The sequence below is a fragment of the Lithobates pipiens genome, unplaced genomic scaffold (genome assembly GCF_037356315.1).
Source record: "Lithobates pipiens isolate NorthernLeopardFrog02 unplaced genomic scaffold, aLitPip1_a1.2 Scaffold_16, whole genome shotgun sequence".
NCBI classification, from domain to species: Eukaryota; Metazoa; Chordata; class Amphibia; order Anura; family Ranidae; genus Lithobates; species Lithobates pipiens.
The window spans coordinates 596,644,341-596,662,378 of record NW_027507748.1 but is presented as its reverse complement, the minus strand read 5'-3'; the positions used below and the strand labels follow the sequence as shown (position 1 = coordinate 596,662,378).

Below are 18,038 nucleotides of genomic sequence, written 5' to 3'. Positions count from 1 at the left end.
CAGCCATTTGATGGTTTAACAGTTTGGTTGACAGCACAAGCAAATGTGACAGCATTCCTGACATGCCAGAAATGTAACTGTTTTTTGAAACCTTTAAATCGATGGGCTTAGTACAGCTTACCTTCGCCTCTCAGATTTACTTTTAGCTTCCTTCACTTATCTCTCCATCCATGATATATGCTGCTATTTGTTTATTTACATTTTATTTTATTTTTTTCATCCAGCCCTGCCCTCCCACAGCCATTCTCGTCTAGGTGAGAATGACATGTTCCTGTCCCGCACACTCCTGAGATATTCATGTCACATATCCCAGGATGCTGCAGGGGCACACAATGGGCTGTAGGTGGACCCAGCAACATGACATAAGGGGCTGGCTACAAAATTCAGAAGAGACAGATGCTCCTGAAGACTTTTGTAAGTGTCTATCTGCTCTGTCCCTTACTCTACTCAGTGGTTCCTACTACTGCTGTCCTTAGCCCAGCGAGGACACAGAAAATTGACACTCCTGGAAGTGTCGGTTTATAAAGAAACTTCACTCCACGGTTTCTCTTCAATGTAGCAGTGGTCAGCAGCGTATGCACAGGTTAGGTAAGTTTCTACTATCTTCTGTAGATAATTCACTTTTTACCATAAAATATGATGTGCTCATTTCTGTTAAACTTACCAATTTTGTTAATCATTTGTTCATCATTTTCCAGCCATTAAATGAAAAAGAATATATGTACATCATCATCATAGCTCATGCCTTCCATTACAACTTTGTTTTAGTGGTGAACAAATCACAATGGAAGACCCGAGTGGTTCCGTGACAAGTTGTCCTGATGTGTACAGTGTGGAGCAGGACAAAGCCGCTCGTGTAATCCAGAGGGCGTTCCGCAGGATTCTAGTAAGTATTAAAGACAAATATGTTTTATGATGTGGATAATGACCTCAGTGAGCTCCGTTGTCACATCAGCTGTGCACAATTATGACCATGTTCAGGACACTATTTGAGGAAGTCTTGTTAACATCCAATAAAATATTTTATTTTTCTTTAATAAAATACCAAGGCCCCATGTCATACATATTACATGTGTTTGTGTAAGCATACTAATTTTTATAGAGCTATGTTAATAGTTTCATAAAATATGATTTGTACATTTTTGTACTTAGATCTGTGTTTATAACATCTATTGTTCAAAAATAGTTGTACTGAGATTTTTTTTTTCTGGCATAATAATAAAAAACATATTTGCCAAGAAATACGAGACTCTCCCAAAGGTCAATACCTGATACCTGATACTAAGAACACTTGCTATGAGTCCTTATCCTATATTGTGCAGCTTATGTGCAGAACTTCAGGTAAAAGCAAACTTTTGGGAAGGGGGGTAGATAAAGCATATGGTGAACCACAAGCAGTAAAAAAAAAAAATTGGATGCTCTATTAAAAGGCCACTTACTGTCCCTTGTCTGATCACACTGTGATTGTAACTGCAGGGGAAAAAAACATTTTTGTTTCCTCTTTTTCTTACAGTTAAAATTATACAGTTGAGGGGACCTACACCCAAAAAGTGAAACCGTACCTTATGCCCTAATTTATCCTAAAAATTGATAGTACACTTCCTGCACCTAGGCACACTCGTGCCTTGAGCCTCCATAGTTGTAAATCTGCAGTGTGAGATCATCCAAGGCACAACTGCTTCCGATTTAAAGTCTCTCCAGATTTGGTTTGAGATTTGGTGATGTCATTTCTGTGCTGTTCACTGTTCTCCTTGATGGAGAGGAACCTCTGCCTGAGGACCTGCAGTGCAAGGATCCTGGTGCTTTATTCATTCTATGAAAATCTGCTTTCTTGGCTGCAGAGGGTCTACAGGCATTACTAGTGATTAGACCTTGGCCTTCTACTTTCCTTGACCTCTTAAGCCATTCAAATTTTGCTGATGTAGTTCTAAAGAAGCTAGAAGGCCCTTCCTTAAAAAATATTGTGAAGTAAAGCAGGGGTCTCCACACTTTCTAAACAAAGGGCCAGTTTACTGTCCTTCGGACTTTAGGGGTTCCAGACTGTGGCTAGTGAAAATATAAATTGCCCCAGCGTCAGTGGAATTAAAACAATTACATAGTGCCCGTAGTCAGTAGAAGGAGGAATAGTGCCCCATCATTGATATTAGTGGGAGGAATCGTGCCAAATTGTGTATATCAGTGGGAGGAATTATGCCCCATTGATAGTGTCAGTGAGAGGAATAGTGTCATATCACTGGTGTCAGTGGAAGGAAAAATGCCCCATTGCTGGTGTCGGTGAGAGGAATACTTCCCCACTGTTGGTATCAGTGGAAGGAATGGTGCCCCTTGTTAGTGTCACGGGGAAGAATAGTGCCTTGAGGGCCAGATAAAGGCAAGCAAAAGGCTCCATTCAGCCCATGGGCCGCAGTTTGGAGACCACTGTTATAAAGCAAATAGGCATTTACATGTATCATTGTAAATTGCATTTCCAATTACACAGTGCATAGGGCAGTGATAGCGAACCTTGGCACCCCAGATGTTTTGGAACTACATTTCCCATGATGCTCATGCACTCTGCAGTGTAGTGAAGCATCATGAGAAATGTAGTTCCAAAACATCTGGGGTGCCAAGGTTCGCCATCACTGGCATAGGGTCATGCAAATACTTATTTTACTCCTTGTATGGCAAACCATGTATTTAGCTAGTTTATAGCACAGATATAGACAAAAATATAGAATCACTTACCTTAGAACTGTTTTGAGCTCATTAGCCTCATCAGTGCACTATACAGAAACTATGGTTTCCATAAAGCAGACATATCAGAGTAGTGTGTTTTGGGCCACATATATTCCTCTACTCCTTCCTTTCCAAAAGGTCTTTCCTGCATTTCACATGCTCTTCTCTTTTTTAGGACATGAATGTTTTTAGGTATCTCAAAAATCTCATCAATTTTAAAGCACAAGGAGACCCAAAGCTTTTGCTTAAATGTATAAATCCTATAGAGGTAAGTACATTGTGTGCTTGCTTTTTTATTGATATCTTCTATAATACTATCAGTTTAGGTATACTAGGATTTATTATGGAGTGGGGGTGGGGGGAATGAATATCTTAGTTCAGTCCATATCCTTTACCGAGAAAGGTAATTGATTGGAAAAAATGAAAACATCTTGGGTCACCCAATCAATATTTTACCCCAAAGTTTACCAACCAGAGCATTCTTCTGGTGCTATAGTCAGTAGATGGTCCTGTCAAGTGAGCAATGAAAGACATTTAATGGAGGAAAGGGGGCAAACTAGTATTAGTAAGAAGTGCAGAACCTTAGAAGGCAGCACAGTGGTGTAGTGGTTAGCACTCTCACCTAGCAGTAAGAAGGGTCGCTGGTTCAAATCCCAACCACGACACTACATGCCTGGAGTTTGCATGTTCTCCCTGTGCCTGCGTGGGTTTCCTCCGGGTACTCCGGTTTCCTCCCACAATCCAAAGACATGCAGGTAGATTAATTGGCTTCTGTCAAAAAAATTGGCCATAGTATATGAATGGGGACCTTGGATTGTGGGCTCTTTAAGGGCATGGACCGATGTGAGTGTGCAATGTACAGGGATAGGGACAATTGTAGACACTCAGGTTGAACTTGATGGACTGGTGTCTTTATTCAACCTAACGAACTATGAAACATACCTTCAGCAAGTAGTAAAACGGTGGTCAGCACATGGGCAAGACCTAACCCACCTCACAGGGAAAAGCAACAGCAAATTATGCCAAAATGTGCACACCTGAGTTTGCCAAGTTTCCAGTTATACTTTATGTAGAGGAGAGGGGCTAATATAACCAAGCTGCAGGATGACAGTTTAGGCACTGGTTTATCAGCGAATCACCAAGTGGAATTGGCCAAGGTTTATATTCTGCTCATCATGTCCTCCACACCTCGACCCTACAGGGGGATAGGCTTTGGCTGTTATTGTGTAAACAGGTCTCCATGGAAAGCTGGGTTCCATAGATTCACAATTGTTGAAGACCCTTAGATTGATTAGATCTAGATAGGGAGCATTATCAAGGTGTAACATCTCATTTGTCATCATTCTTTTGGCAGGCAGAACTGATCGATGCTGCAGCTGGAGTACATGTCAGGTTCAGACTAGGAGGAGTAAGTACAATCTTCATTATACTGTTTGAGTGGCTACATCTCTAAATGGTTGTTTTATGGTTGGCTATCCAAAAACTGGGCCATTTTTTATATTGCTGTGAAATGTGGGGATTTTTTTTTTTTTAGCAAAGCTGCTACTGAGCACAAGCAGGGACATTTATAGCTTTAGGTGGATGTGGGCGGGCTGTATTTACCATTGTTCATTGTCTGTATCTAGGACAGCGGGATTCAAAGAGTTTGCACCACGTCACAGGGTTTATAGACTGTAAAAAAATTTTAGCACCCCTCTGTTACATTTTGCCAAAATCTAGAAAAAAGTAGAGGAAGGGGCTGTTGAGAAGTCACAAGACTCCCTAGTTAAAATGGTGGCAAATCCCTTCTATGTAACAGTGAGGACCTACTGAGAACCTGGTGATAATAGTAATATGATGTAAAGAGAGGTTTCCGTGAGACTCCTTTTCATAACTTCTTAATGATTATGGCAAGGTTGAGGGGTTAGAGCTGGGAACTCAAGCAGTGACATTCATTGCAAGCATTTCTGTCTGTCAGTTTCTACCCAAGACCAGCAATATCTTCAGGGGGCTCAGCCTTTGATAGCTTTTTTGGTGTAAGCACTTAGTGTCAGACCTTCTGATATTTTAGTTTCTTCTAGATGCTGGAGCACTGTACATTAGAATAGTTTGTCTCTCAGGGTTTATGGCCTAATATCTCAGTGCTCTGCGACCTGTACCTAATGCACAGTATATTGAGAATACACCCACTCTCTCTGTTTCATTTTCATAGCAGACACAACGGGGTTTACTTACTAAAACTGGAGAGTGTGAAATCTTGTGAAGATATGGTTAAGCTTTGACAAAAAACTGGAAGCTGATTTTTTATTTTTTTTGTGCAGAGCTGCACCGGATTTGTCACTCTCCAGTTTTAGTAAACCAACCGTAATCTGTATATGAAATAGTAATTTTGGGCTAACAGACCCTTTTTTTAATTATTTTATATAAAAGGGAAATCTGAGCAGTTGACATAGCTTCAAGGCTAAGTTCACACTGCTACAATGTCACATGTAAAAATCCCATGTTCTTCAATGAGAGCTGTCTTAATTAGCACTACTGTTCCTAGGAAAGTCTGTCTGAAATAAGAGATGGACTTATTAACATTCTGTCCAAAGAGTTTGACAGGTACCTGGTCAGAAAAGTCAGATAATCCTAATATCTGTCCCAGAGCATCAAGTGAACTGATTAATGCATGGCCTTGACATGTTTGGGATTTGGACTGGCTGTCAACAGTTTGCCAAACAAGATGAATTAGGGGACACAATGGAGTTGATTTACTAAGATGGGAAAGTGCAACATCTGGTGCAGCTGTGCGTGGTAGCCGATCGGCTTCTAATGTTAGCTTGTTCAGTTAAGCTTTGACAAAAAAAATTTAAAAATAGAAGCTGATTGGTTTCTATGCAGAACTGCACATTTTTGTGCAATTTTAGTAAATCAACACCAATGTCCAGTGACCAATTTCTAGTCAAGTGGCTCATGCAACTGACAACCATGCCAAAATCACCTGTGTATTTTTGGCTTTATATCTACATAAGATATATTAGTCTACATCAAACTTGTCCTTAGGCCACCCAGAGAATTTACGGGGTTGTGGATGTGCACTTACAACTAACCCACCCTCAGAATAAAATATCCGCAGAGAAATGCCTAACATACATGTTTGGGTTAATGGAAAGAGGAGGAGGACAAACAACACTACAAACATCAATGATTGCAGGGAAACATAACAAATAGCAATTGGAGTAGATTTTCGAACGTGTCCATTTAATTGTTTTCTCCAGTCAGTGCCCTGTGACATGTTCTGTCATCTCCTGGGATAATCCAACTCTGTACAGCTCATGTTTCTGCTGTAATTTTTTTTCGATCTGTTATATATTAACTCATCAACATAACTGAGTACAAAAATCTATAGTACAAATAATTAATCTTACTGTATGGAACTGTGTAAACTAGATATAAGATAACAGCAGCAGTACAATCTTTTATCTGGTTTACCAGATGTTTGTAGAAGTATGATAACCATATATAGCGAACGTGAGAAAATGTCAGTTATTTGGCTTCCCACAATGTTAATCTTCTATCTGTTCATTATCTGCTATTATGACTAGAGGTCTACATTGGATCTGTCAAATTGTGATAAAGACAGCTCAGGGATGGGGTAGCGGTAAGGTTTGTCTTCTGTACTATTCAGTGGCGTAACTAGAACCTTCAGGGCCCCGATGCAAGAAACCATGAAGGGCCCCCCTGAACCCCAGCCAGGGCCCTTCCCTCCGAGTCCGGTGGTGTAACTCCAGGGCATGGTCACAGGTATGACCTTTGTGAGCCCTGTAGTTCCACCACTGGTATCAGTAGTTTTTTGTTATTATTTTTTTTTTAATTTTTAGGTGCCCCATTGGGGGACTGTCCCTAGGCAGGATGGGGTCCCCGTCCCCAGAAGAAATGGGGTCCTTTTCTCCAGGGCAGATGAAGTTACTGCCCCCAGGTGAGAAGGGGTCCCTGTCCCCAGGGGAGGTGGGGGTCCCTGTCCCCACGTGAGAAGGGGTCCCTGTCCCCAGGGGGAGATGGAGGGGGTATGTAATGGTGTGTGGGGGATGGGGTCCTCTCACTCACCATGACCAAGCTGTATGCCGCGCACTCATCCATGTTGGCCTGGGCTCCATCCAGTGTGCTGGACGGGTGATCAGCATATCTCCCAGAAAGACCTTTCATTATCTGTGTATGACGGGGGAGGAGGGGGGCTGGCAGACAAGCCTGCGGTGTCCTCCGGGCGGCTCTCATAGGGCTGCACTGCATATGTGTGCTTAAAGTTTGTTTACCCAGGAGAAGTATGCAGTGCAGTTTGGGCCGGACTCGGGGGGGCGGGACTCTGGCTGGGGAGAACAGACATCGGACTGAGCGGCAATGCATGGAGCAGGAGAGGGGTACTCTGAGGAGCTGGCCGAGGACACAGGTCATGCGGGGAATGCACAACTAAAGAGCAGCCAGTGCGATAGTCGAGCATGGAGCTCTGCTAGTCACCCTCCAGCCACCCGTGTACATGGTGCACTGATACCCCTAGCTGCCTATGCTGCTGCTGGCCATATGTAGAAGGGGCTGCATGGGCCCCCTGCATCACAGGGCCCGGTTGCGGTCGCAACTGCTGCACCCCCTATAGTTACGCCCCTGGTACTATTCATTTTATACAAAGTGTTGAGTCCACTTCAAATTTAGATGTGTAGATTGGGGCAAAACCTTAAAATGCTCATAGTGTATAATAATAATAATGCAAAAACTATACTGAATTGTTGAATTCCATTTGCAGACAAAATTTCCACCCAACATATATTATAAGTTGTTTACTCACAGACCAATTGTGGATATGTGTGCCAATAGCCCTAAAGACTACACCAAACAATGTGTGAAACAGCTGCTTCCAAAACAAATCCATAACCATGGTGCCATTCCAGAGGACACCCACAGCGGCTGGTACAAACGGGTGGAGAACAATGGCTGGAGGCTCCTAACACTCAGGGTCAGTGATTGAATTATGGTACTATCTGTTGCATTACTTTATAATATATGTATTCTGTCATGACAAAAAGCAACCCAGACTTCATTATTACTTTTTGGCCATCATAACAACCCCCCCCCCCCCCCCCCCCTCACCCCAGCGATATGATCCATAGCCTCCTTCTCACTCTACTCCATATAGTTTCTATAAAACTCAAAATTGGAGAGGAAACAATGAAGGGGGCAGAGGTGGTGCCAGCTACAGAGGTGAGATAACCCAGTCCTGGCAATACCAGACACTACGCCCTATTAGCCAGCAAAGAAACATAAATGTTTGAAATGCACTATACAGTCAAAAGTATCTGGATCCGCTCCGCCTGTAAACTGAGGTCTGCCATTTTCATCAAAAGGTACTATTACTGCTACAGTGTACAAAGACATTTTGGACAATTGTGTTTCCAATTTTGTGACAAGGTTTGCAACATATCAGTGCCCTAGGGCCATAAAGACATGGGGGTTTATTTACTAAAGCTGGATATTGCAAAATCAGGCTCACTTCTGCATAGAAACCAATCAGCTTCCAGGTTTTAGCCTAGGTTCACATTGATGCAGGTTTGAAATCGTGGAAGTTCAGATGAACTTGCACCGATTTCAAACCGGCAATGTAGTCCGACTTGGGGGGGGGGGGGGGGGGGGGGGCGGCGATTTGACAGACATCTGACATGTCAAATCACATGCAAATCACGAATCACATGCCAAATCAGCCCAATATGAACGTGAGCTTACTATGGAAGAAACAACTATTGTTGACATTGATGGACTTTTTAGGCATAGACACAACATTATTTTGTATATGTATATACTGGTATATGCGGCCAGTGTTGTGAGGAAGACTTGTCCTTGATTCCTCCTTGGAAACTTCAAAAGAGAGACCAATATATATTTCATATTAGGGTTGGTGTTCAACCACTACCACCCATTACGTTTTAATCCTCCCCCTGAGTGGGGCACCACTGGACTTGTGCAGCTGGAGGATTATTGGGTAATGTTTTTAAAAAAAAACTTCATAAGCTCCTGATGAAGCGTTTCATAGAACGCGTAACATGTAGAGCACCTCCGAGCTGAACCACCTATGATACACTGTTTCTGTAAAGGACTTCTGTGATTCTATTGTATTTGATTCCTAGATTAAACACTTTAACAAAATGGGAATGTATGAATCATTTGTTTAACTGTGATGTACTAGACAGTGTAATCACAACTGCACCAGATTCTGAGTGCTCCAGTTTTAGTAAATCTTCCCCATGGTTTGATGTGGGGGACCTGAGTTGCCATCTAGATAAAGGAAGGCCCGCAGATGTGGTGTATCTGGGTTTTGCAAAAGCATTTGATACAGTTCCCCATAAACGTTTCCTGTACAAAGTAAGGTCCATTGGCATGGACCATAGGGTGAGTACATTGATTGAAAACTGACTACAGGGGCGAGTGCAGAGGGTGGTGATAAATGGGGAGTAGTTGGAATGGTCAGGGGTGGAAAGTGGGGTCCCCCAGACTTCTGTCCTGGGACCAATCCTATTTAATTTATTCATAAATAACCTGGAGGATGGGATAAACAGCTCAATCTCTATATTTGTGGGTGATACTAAGCTAAGCAGGGCAATAACTTCTCTGCAGGAAGTGGAAACCTTGCAAGAAGATCTGAACAAATTAATGGGGTGGGCAAGTACATGGCAAATGAGGTTTAATGTGGAAAAATGTAAAATAATGCATTTTGGTGGCAAAAATATGAATGCAATCTATACACTAGGGAGAGAACCTCTGGTGGAATCTAGGATGGAAAAGGACCTGGGGGTCCTAGTAGATGACAGGCTCAGCAATGGCATGCCATGCCAAGCTGCTGCAAGCAAAGCAAACATATTGACATGCATTAAAAAGGGGACTAACTCCAGAGATAAAACGATAATTTTTCTACTCCGGCGGCACCTGAAGTATGCTGTCCAGTTCTGGGCACCAGTCTTCAGGAAGGATGTACCGTACTGGTGACCCCACAATAGGGATAAATCTTTTCCACATAAGAGAATTTAATAAGGCACGTGGCCATTCACTAAAATTAGAAGAGTATAGGACTTGAGGTTGGAGGTAGAAATAATTTAAAAAATAAGTTTAAGAAGATAAAATTATCTTTGAGAGTACCCATGAACTAAAAAAGTATTTAGGTTTCTTGTGCCGTGGAACATGTCTGAGAGCTGTATTATGTATATACGGTATTTAGTGGCCCCTTTTAATTTTTATATTTACTGTAATACATTTTGTCTGTATTTAAAAAAAAAAAAAAAAAAAGGGGAATTAAAGCCAATGTCTATCTACCTAGAAGGAAACAGTCTCATTATAGATCCTTGCTGCATTTGATGGAATTGCTCAGTAGCTCAGCAGGATATTACATGCCCAATAATACATTTTTACTAACCCCATTTCTTTATCTCCTCAGGTCTTTGACAGCTTAGATGAAGTGACTGCAGCTGATAATAAGAAGAGGGTCCAGTTCAACCACAACAAACTGCAGAGGATACAGGATGTATTAAAAAAACAAAAGCAACGAAAAATTGACTGGATGAGAAAGATGTGAGTAGATAGTGCAGCTGTATGTTATGTAGAACCTTTTTAAAGGCCTCTCTAGAACGGTAATTACCGGTAATTGGAAAAACTTAGCTGAACCTTCCATATAATAACTGTAAATGTACATAGGTATTTTCTTCTCTACTATACCAAAACATGCTCCAGATTTAAAACAATGTACAGTATATAACATCCAAAAAGGCTGTTGGCCTTACAAATAATCAAGGCGCCCTTTGATTGCTGCCCCAAGTTGGCCATACACATTAAGATTTCTTTCTCTCAGCCCCGCGGGGAATCAAACAACATCGATGGATGAAGTTGCATACTACGTACCATCTACTACCTATCTGCTTACCCACTCTCTTCTAATTTACTCTGTGCCCTCTGAAAGACAAATAACTTTTGAACACAAATAATTGCTTTAAGAATACTCTGGTACAATGGATATAAAAAGTCTACACAACCCTGTTAAAATGTCAGGTTTCTGTGATGTAAAAAAAAATGAGACAAAGATAAATCATTTCAGAACTGCTTCCACCTTTTTAAATGTGACCTATAAACTGTACAACTCAATTGAAAAACAAACTGATATCTTTTAGGGGGGGGGGGATAAAAAAATAATAATGTGGTTGGATAGGTACACCCTCTCCCTCTTATAAATGGGGATGTAGCTGTGTTCAGAATTAAGCAATCACATTCAAACTCATGTTAAATAGTAACCAGTACGCACTTGCCATCATTTCAAGTGCCTCTGATTAACCCCAAATAAAGTTCAACTGTTCTAGTAAGTTTTTCCTGACATTTTCCTAGTCGCATCCTATAGCAAAAGCCATGGTCCGCAGAGAGCTTCCAAAGCACCAGAGGGATCTCATTGTTAAAAGGTATCAGTCAGGAGAAGGGTACAAGAGAATTTTCAAGGCATTAGATATAACATGGAACACATTGAAAACAGTCAGCATCAATTGGAGAAAATATGGCACAACAGTGACATTACCACAGTCCCTCCAAAATTGATGAAAAAAACTATAAAAAAAAATGGTCAGGGATGATGCCAAGAGGCCTACAGCAACATTAAAGGAGCTGCAGGAATATCTGGCAAGTACAGACTGTGTGGTACATGTAACAACAATCTCCCATATTCTTCATATGCCTGGGTCATGGGGCAGAATGGCAAGACAGAAGCCTTTTCTTACGAAGAAAAACGTCAAAGCCCAGTTAAATTTTGCAAAAACACATATGACGTCTCCCAAAAGCATGTGGAGTATGTGTTATGGTCTGATGAAACCAAGGTTGAACTTTTTGCCCATAATTCCAAAAGAACACCATACCCACTGTGAAGCATGGTATTGGAAGCATCATGCTTTGGGGCTATTTTTCTTCAGCTGGAACAGGGGCCTCCGTCAAGGCATCTATTGGCACAACATTTTGAGGCATCTGCTAGAAAGCTGGACATGAAGAGGAACTTCACCTTTCAGAATGACAACGACCCAAAGCATACATCCAAATCAACAAAGAAATGGCTTCACCAGAAGAAGATTAAAGTTTTGGTATGACCCAGCCAGAGCCCAGACCCGAATCCAATAAAAAATCTGTGAGATGATCTGAAGAGGGCTGTGCACAAGAGATGCCCTCACAATCTGACAGACTTGGAGTGTGTTTTCAAAGAAGAGTGGGCAAATATTGTCAAGATGTGCCATGCTGATAGACTCATACCCAAAAAAGACTGAGTGCTATAATAACATCAAACGGTACTTCAACAAAGTATTAGTTTCAGGGTGTGCATACTTATGCAACCATATTATTTTATCTTGCCTTCACCTAAAAGATTTCAGTTTGTTGTTCAACTGAGTTGTACAGTTTATAGGTCACATTAACCACCTCAATACAGGGCACTTTCACCTCCTTCCTTCCCAGGCCATTTTTCAACTTTCAGAGATGTCACACTTTGAGTGACAATTGCACGGCCATGCAACACTGTAACCAAATTAATTTTTTAGCATTTTCTTCACACAGAGCTTTCTTTTGGTGGTATTTAATCACTGCTGGGTTTTTTATTTTTTACCAGAAAAAGACAGTCAACTTTGTAATTAAGTAATTTTTCTCCTTCACTGATGTGCGCTAATGAGGCACTTTGTAATTAAGTAATTTTTCTCCTTCACTGATGTGCGCTAATGAGGCGGCACTGATAGGTGGCACAGATAGGCAGAACTGATGGGAATTGATGGACAGCACTGACTGGCACCAGTAATGGGCACTGATTTGTGTCGCTGAAACACTCATGGACACTGATTATTGCCACTTCTGGGGCTTTACTGATGATCAGTGCCCTGATTACATGCCCTGTTCTCCCCTACAAGGATATTCCGCTGATTGGCTCTCCTTGCGGCACACTCTGTTAGTGTGAGGCAATGAGAGCCGATTACCAGCACTTCCTGTATTTACATGTGACCAGCTGTGATTGGACACATTCAATCACATGGTTAAAGAGTCGCGTCAGCGGCTCTTCACAGAGATCGGGGTGGCGCTGTGTCCTAGCAACACGCCACGCACCCCCCGCAGTAGAGGGGGAGCGCCCAAACCGGTCTGCCTTCATATGACGTCCACCCAGAACAAGACCCACACCATCCCCCGTCATTTGACGGTAGGTGGGTGGCGAGTTGTTAAAGGTGGAAAAAGTTCTGAAATTATTTATCTTTGTCTCTTTTTTTTACATCACAGAAACCTGACATTTTAACAGGGGTGTGTAGACTTTTTATATCCACTGTATATCATATAGAATATTTTATTTTTCCAGCATTCTTGCAATATCACAATTTTTCCATATAAAAAAAAAGTACAGTAGTTTCTATGCGTTACCCGTGAGGCGCCATTCATTATTAATGGCATCCCAATTGTGGGAAACAAATGCTTGTTTTTTCACAAGTAAAAATGCACAAAATATGTGACAAAACAAACAAATAAATGTGCAAACTGGAACTTGGCAAAAAGCTACATGAGTTGCTTTTGACGCACTTCTCACCCATAGGGCAAGCCATTAAAATCAATGGGCTGCCCTATGCGTGTTACTCAAAAAGCACGCACAAAAAAAATTCTAGGTGTGAATGGGGCTTTAGAGAGAGTTACCATCTCAAGAAGCCAACTAAAAAGTTGTATACAAAACAGGTTAGCAAAGTAGTAAAGAGACGTAAAGGGTAGGCAAAGGGAAGAGGAAGCATTCGATTCTTGGAGCAGAAAGAGAGAAGGAAGTGGAAAATCAAGTGACGGTACAGGAGGGGGTGCTGGGAAACTGACTCCCTACAATGTCAGATCTACTACTAGAAATACTCAGGAGTAGGGTTGCCACCTTTTCTTCAAGCCAAACCCGAACATTTTTGCGGTGCACAGCAATTTTTTTGTAGTACACACTATAGCAGTGGTCCCCAACCTTTTTGGCACTGGGGACCGGCTGCGTGGAAGAATATTGTGCCAAGGCCCAGCGAGGGACTGGGGGTGATGTACGCACACGCGTGGGGGGGGTAATCGAATTTTGCTGGCAATTTATCGGACAATAGCTGGTGTTCGGCTGTTGGTACTTCCATCATCATGGCACCATGGTTGGTATGGTGTCAGAATGACTGAAGCGCATTATTTCTTATATTACATTGTAATATGAATGAAATAGTTCAACTCACCATAATGCAGAATCAGTGGGAGCCCTGAGTGTGTCACTTTCCATGTCGCCTGCTACCGGATGAGAAATGCCACTTGTCAGGCTGCCTGTCACCAGTTGAGGAATGCCACTTGCCACATCACCCGCCAGTGCCACCAGATGAGGATTGTCACTGCATTGGTGACACTGGTTCAGTGGTCTTTCTTAAATGAGGGCAGGAGAGCAGAGATGCGGGGTGGAGAGTGAGAGATGATGTCATCTCTCTGCTCCCCGCCGCACCTCTGACATTCTGTATGCTGTGAGGGCGGAAGAGCAGGGATGCTAGGTGGGCGGAGAGAGATGTCATCTCTGCTCACCAGCCCGCTTCTCTTATTCGCCCGCCCGCTTTCCTCTCTGATCCACCGGAGCCTTACAGCCTGCCGCAGTCCGGCTACATAGACGCTACGGCCCGGTAGTGGGCCGCGAACCAGGGGTTGATGACCCCTGCACTATAGGATTGTAAAATATCTTGCGTTACCCAAAAGGAGTAGTAAGAAGGTATGCTATGGTGAACAGTGGCTGTAGCCAAATTGCATTAACAGTGGGGGAGAAGACTTAAAGGGGCATGGTAAAAAACAAAAGCATTAGCGTATACATAAAATATGATTTGATTAATAAAAGAACTGTCAGTGAAAATAGCCTACCTTAAAAGTGGACACTGTCAGCTAGTAGAGCAGAGGACGGTGTCAGTAGGGCAGTGGACGGTGTCAGTAGGGCAGTGGACAGTGTCAGTAGGGCAGTGGACAGTGTCAGTAGGGCAGTGGACAGTGTCAGTAGAGAAGTGGACAGTGTCAGTAGAGAAGTGGACAGTGTCAGTAGGGCAGATGACGGTGTCAGTAGGGCAGTGGACGGTGTCAGTAGGGCAGTGGACGGTGTCAGTAGGGCAGTGGACGGTGTCAGTAGGGCAGTGGACAGTGTCAGTAGGGCAGTGGACAGTGTCAGTAGAGAAGTGGACAGTGTCAGTAGAGAAGTGGACAGTGTCAGTAGGGCAGATGATGGTGTCAGTAGGGCAGATGATGGTGTCAGTAGGGCAGTGGACGGTGTCAGTAGGGCAGTGGACGGTGTCAGTAGGGCAGTGGACGGTGTCAGTAGGGCAGTGGACAGTGTCAGTAGGGCAGTGGACAGTGTCAGTAGAGAAGTGGACAGTGTCAGTAGGGCAGATGATGGTGTCAGTAGGGCAGTGGACGGTGTCAGTAGGGCAGTATATGGTGTCAGTAGAGAAGTGGACAGTGTCAGTAGAGCATTGGACAGTGTCAGTAGGGCAGATGATGGTATCAGTAGGGCAGATGATGGTGTCAGTAGGGCAGATGATGGTGTCAGCAGGGCAGATGATGGTGTCAGCAGGGCAGATGATGGTGTCAGCAGGGCAGATGATGGTGTCAGCAGGGCAGATGATGCTGATGATGGTGTCAGCAGGGCAGATGATGGTGTCAGCAGGGCAGATGATGGTGTCAGCAGGGCAGATGATGGTGTCAGTAGGGCAGTGGATGGTGCCAGGAGGGCAGTATATGGTGTCAGTAGAGAAGTGGATGGTGTCAGTAGGGCAGATGATGGTGTCAGTAGGGCAGATGATGGTGTCAGTAGGGCAGATGATGGTGTCAGTAGGGCAGATGATGGTGTCAGTAAGGCAGAGGACGGTGTCAGTAGGGCAGCAGACAGTGTCAGTAGGGCAGCGGATGGTGTCAGTAGAGAAGAAGTGGACGGTGTCAGTAGGGCAGGGGACGGTGTCAGTAGGGCAGGGGACGGTGTCAGTAGGGCAGGGGACGGTGTCAGTAGGGCAGGGGACGGTGTCAGTAGGGCAGGGGACGGTGTCAGTAGGGCAGGGGACGGTGTCAGTAGGGCAGGGGACGGTGTCAGTAGGGCAGGGGACGGTGTCAGTAGGGCAGGGGACGGTGTCAGTAGGGCAGGGGACGGTGTCAGTAGGGCAGGGGACGGTGTCAGTAGGGCAGTGGACGGTGTCAGTAGGGCAGTGGACGGTGTCAGTAGGGCAGTGGACGGTGTCAGTAGGGCAGCGGACGGTGTCAGTAGGGCAGCGGACGGTGTCAGTAGGGAAGCGGACGGTGTCAGTAGGGCAGCGGACGGTGTCAGTAGGGCAGGGGACGGTGTCAGTAGGGCAGGGGACGGTGTCAGTAGGGCAGCGGACGGTGTCAGTAGGGCAGCGGACGGTGTCAGTAGGGCAGCGGACGGTGTCAGTAGGGCAGCGGACGGTGTCAGTAGGGCAGCGGACGGTGTCAGTAGGGAAGTGAATGGAGTCAGTGGAGCAGTGAATGGTGTCAATAGAGCAGTGGACGGTGTCAGTGGAGCAGTAAACGGTTCAGTAGAGCAGTGGACGGTGTCGGTAGAGCAGTGGACGGTGTCGGTAGAGCAGTGGACGGTGTCGGTAGAGCAGTGGACGGTGTCGGTAGAGCAGTGGACGGTGTCGGTAGAGCAGTGGACGGTGTCGGTAGAGCAGTGGACGGTGTCGGTAGAGCAGTGGACGGTGTCGGTAGAGCAGTGGACGGTGTCGGTAGAGCAGAGGACGGTGTCGGTAGGGCAGTGGACGGTGTCGGTAGGGCAGTGGACGGTGTCGGTAGAGCAGTGGACGGTGTCGGTAGGGCAGTGGACGGTGTCGGTAGGGCAGTGGACGGTGTCGGTAGGGCAGTGGACGGTGTCGGTAGGGCAGTGGACGGTGTCGGTAGGGCAGTGGACGGTGTCGGTAGGGCAGTGGACGGTGTCGGTAGGGCAGTGGACGGTGTCGGTAGGGCAGTGGACGGTGTCGGTAGGGCAGTGGACGGTGTCGGTAGGGCAGTGGACGGTGTCGGTAGGGCAGTGGACGGTGTCGGTAGGGCAGTGGACGGTGTCGGTAGGGCAGTGGACGGTGTCGGTAGGGCAGTGGACGGTGTCGGTAGGGCAGTGGACGGTGTCGGTAGGGCAGTGGACGGTGTCGGTAGGGCAGTGGACGGTGTCAGTAGGGCAGTGGACGGTGTCAGTAGAGCAGTGGATGGTGTCAGTGGAGCAGTAAACGGTTCAGTAGAGCAGTGGACGGTGTCAGTAGGGCAGTGGACGGTGTCAGTAGAGAAGTGGACGGTGTCAGTAGAGCAGAGGACGGTGTCAGTAGAGCAGAGGACGGTGTCAGTAGGGCAGTGGATGGTGTCGGTAGAGCAGTGGACGGTGTCGGTAGGGCAGTGGACAGTGTCACCCGGTGAGAACTGTACATATGGATGGTGTATGGGGAAGGGGGGTGTATGGTGGGGGATGGGGGGTGTGTATAGTGTATGGTGGGGGGAGGGGGGTGTATGGTGGGGGGAGGGGGGTGTATGGTGGGGGGAGGGGGGTGTATGGTGGGGGGAGGGGGGGTGTATGGTGGGGGGAGGGGGATGTATAGTGTATGGTGGGGGGAGGGGGTGTATATATAGTGTATGGGGGTGTATGGTGGGGGAGGGGGGTGTATAGTGTATGGTGGGGGGAGGGGGGAGTATGGTGGGGGAGGGGGGGTGTTAGGTGTATGGTGGGGGAGGGGGGTGTATAGAGTATGATGGGGGGGAGGGGGGTGTATGGTGGGGGGGTGTATATATAGTGTATGGTGGGTGTATGGTGGGGGAGGGGGGTGTATATATAGTGTATGAGGGTGTATGTATAGTGTATGGTGGGGGGAGGGGTGTATATATAGTGTATGGGGGTGTATGTATAGTGTATGGTGGGGGAGGGGGTGTATATATAGTGTATGGGGGTGTATGGTGGGGAGGGGGTGTATAGTGTATGGTGGGGGGATGGGGGTGTATATATAGTGTATGGGGGTGTATGTATAGTGTATGGTGGTGGAAGGGGTGTATATATAGTGTATGGGGGTGTATGGTGGGGGGATGGGGGTGTATAGTGTATGGTGGGGGGAGGGGGTGTATGGTGGGGGAGGGGGGGTGTATATATAGTGTATGGAGGGTGTATAGTGTATGGTGGGGGGAGGGGGGTGTATATATAGTGTATGGGGGTGTATGTATAGTGTATGGTGGGAGGAGGGGGTGTATATATAGTGTATGGGGGTGTATGGTGGGGGGATGGGGGGTGTATAGTGTATGGTGGGGGAGGGGGGTGT

The 18,038-nt window shown here is 45.4% G+C and overlaps 1 protein-coding gene across 2 annotated transcripts in view; it reads left to right on the top strand.

The window, feature by feature from the left end:
• The window catches only part of CUNH11orf65 (chromosome unknown C11orf65 homolog), a 72,726-nt gene that overhangs the window by 12,650 nt on the left and 42,038 nt on the right, over positions 1–18,038 (top strand). Inside the window, exons 2-6 of one of the 2 annotated variants that reach the window (XM_077483960.1) lie at positions 769–886; positions 2,891–2,983; positions 4,070–4,123; positions 7,475–7,684; positions 10,151–10,284. In XM_077483960.1, the coding sequence (XP_077340086.1) occupies positions 785–886; positions 2,891–2,983; positions 4,070–4,123; positions 7,475–7,684; positions 10,151–10,284 (593 nt within the window). In that variant the 5' untranslated portion in view covers positions 769–784. Of the gene's footprint in view, positions 1–698; positions 887–2,890; positions 2,984–4,069; positions 4,124–7,474; positions 7,685–10,150; positions 10,285–18,038 lie in introns of both variants that reach the window. The other variant, XM_077483961.1, reaches the window with a different exon arrangement.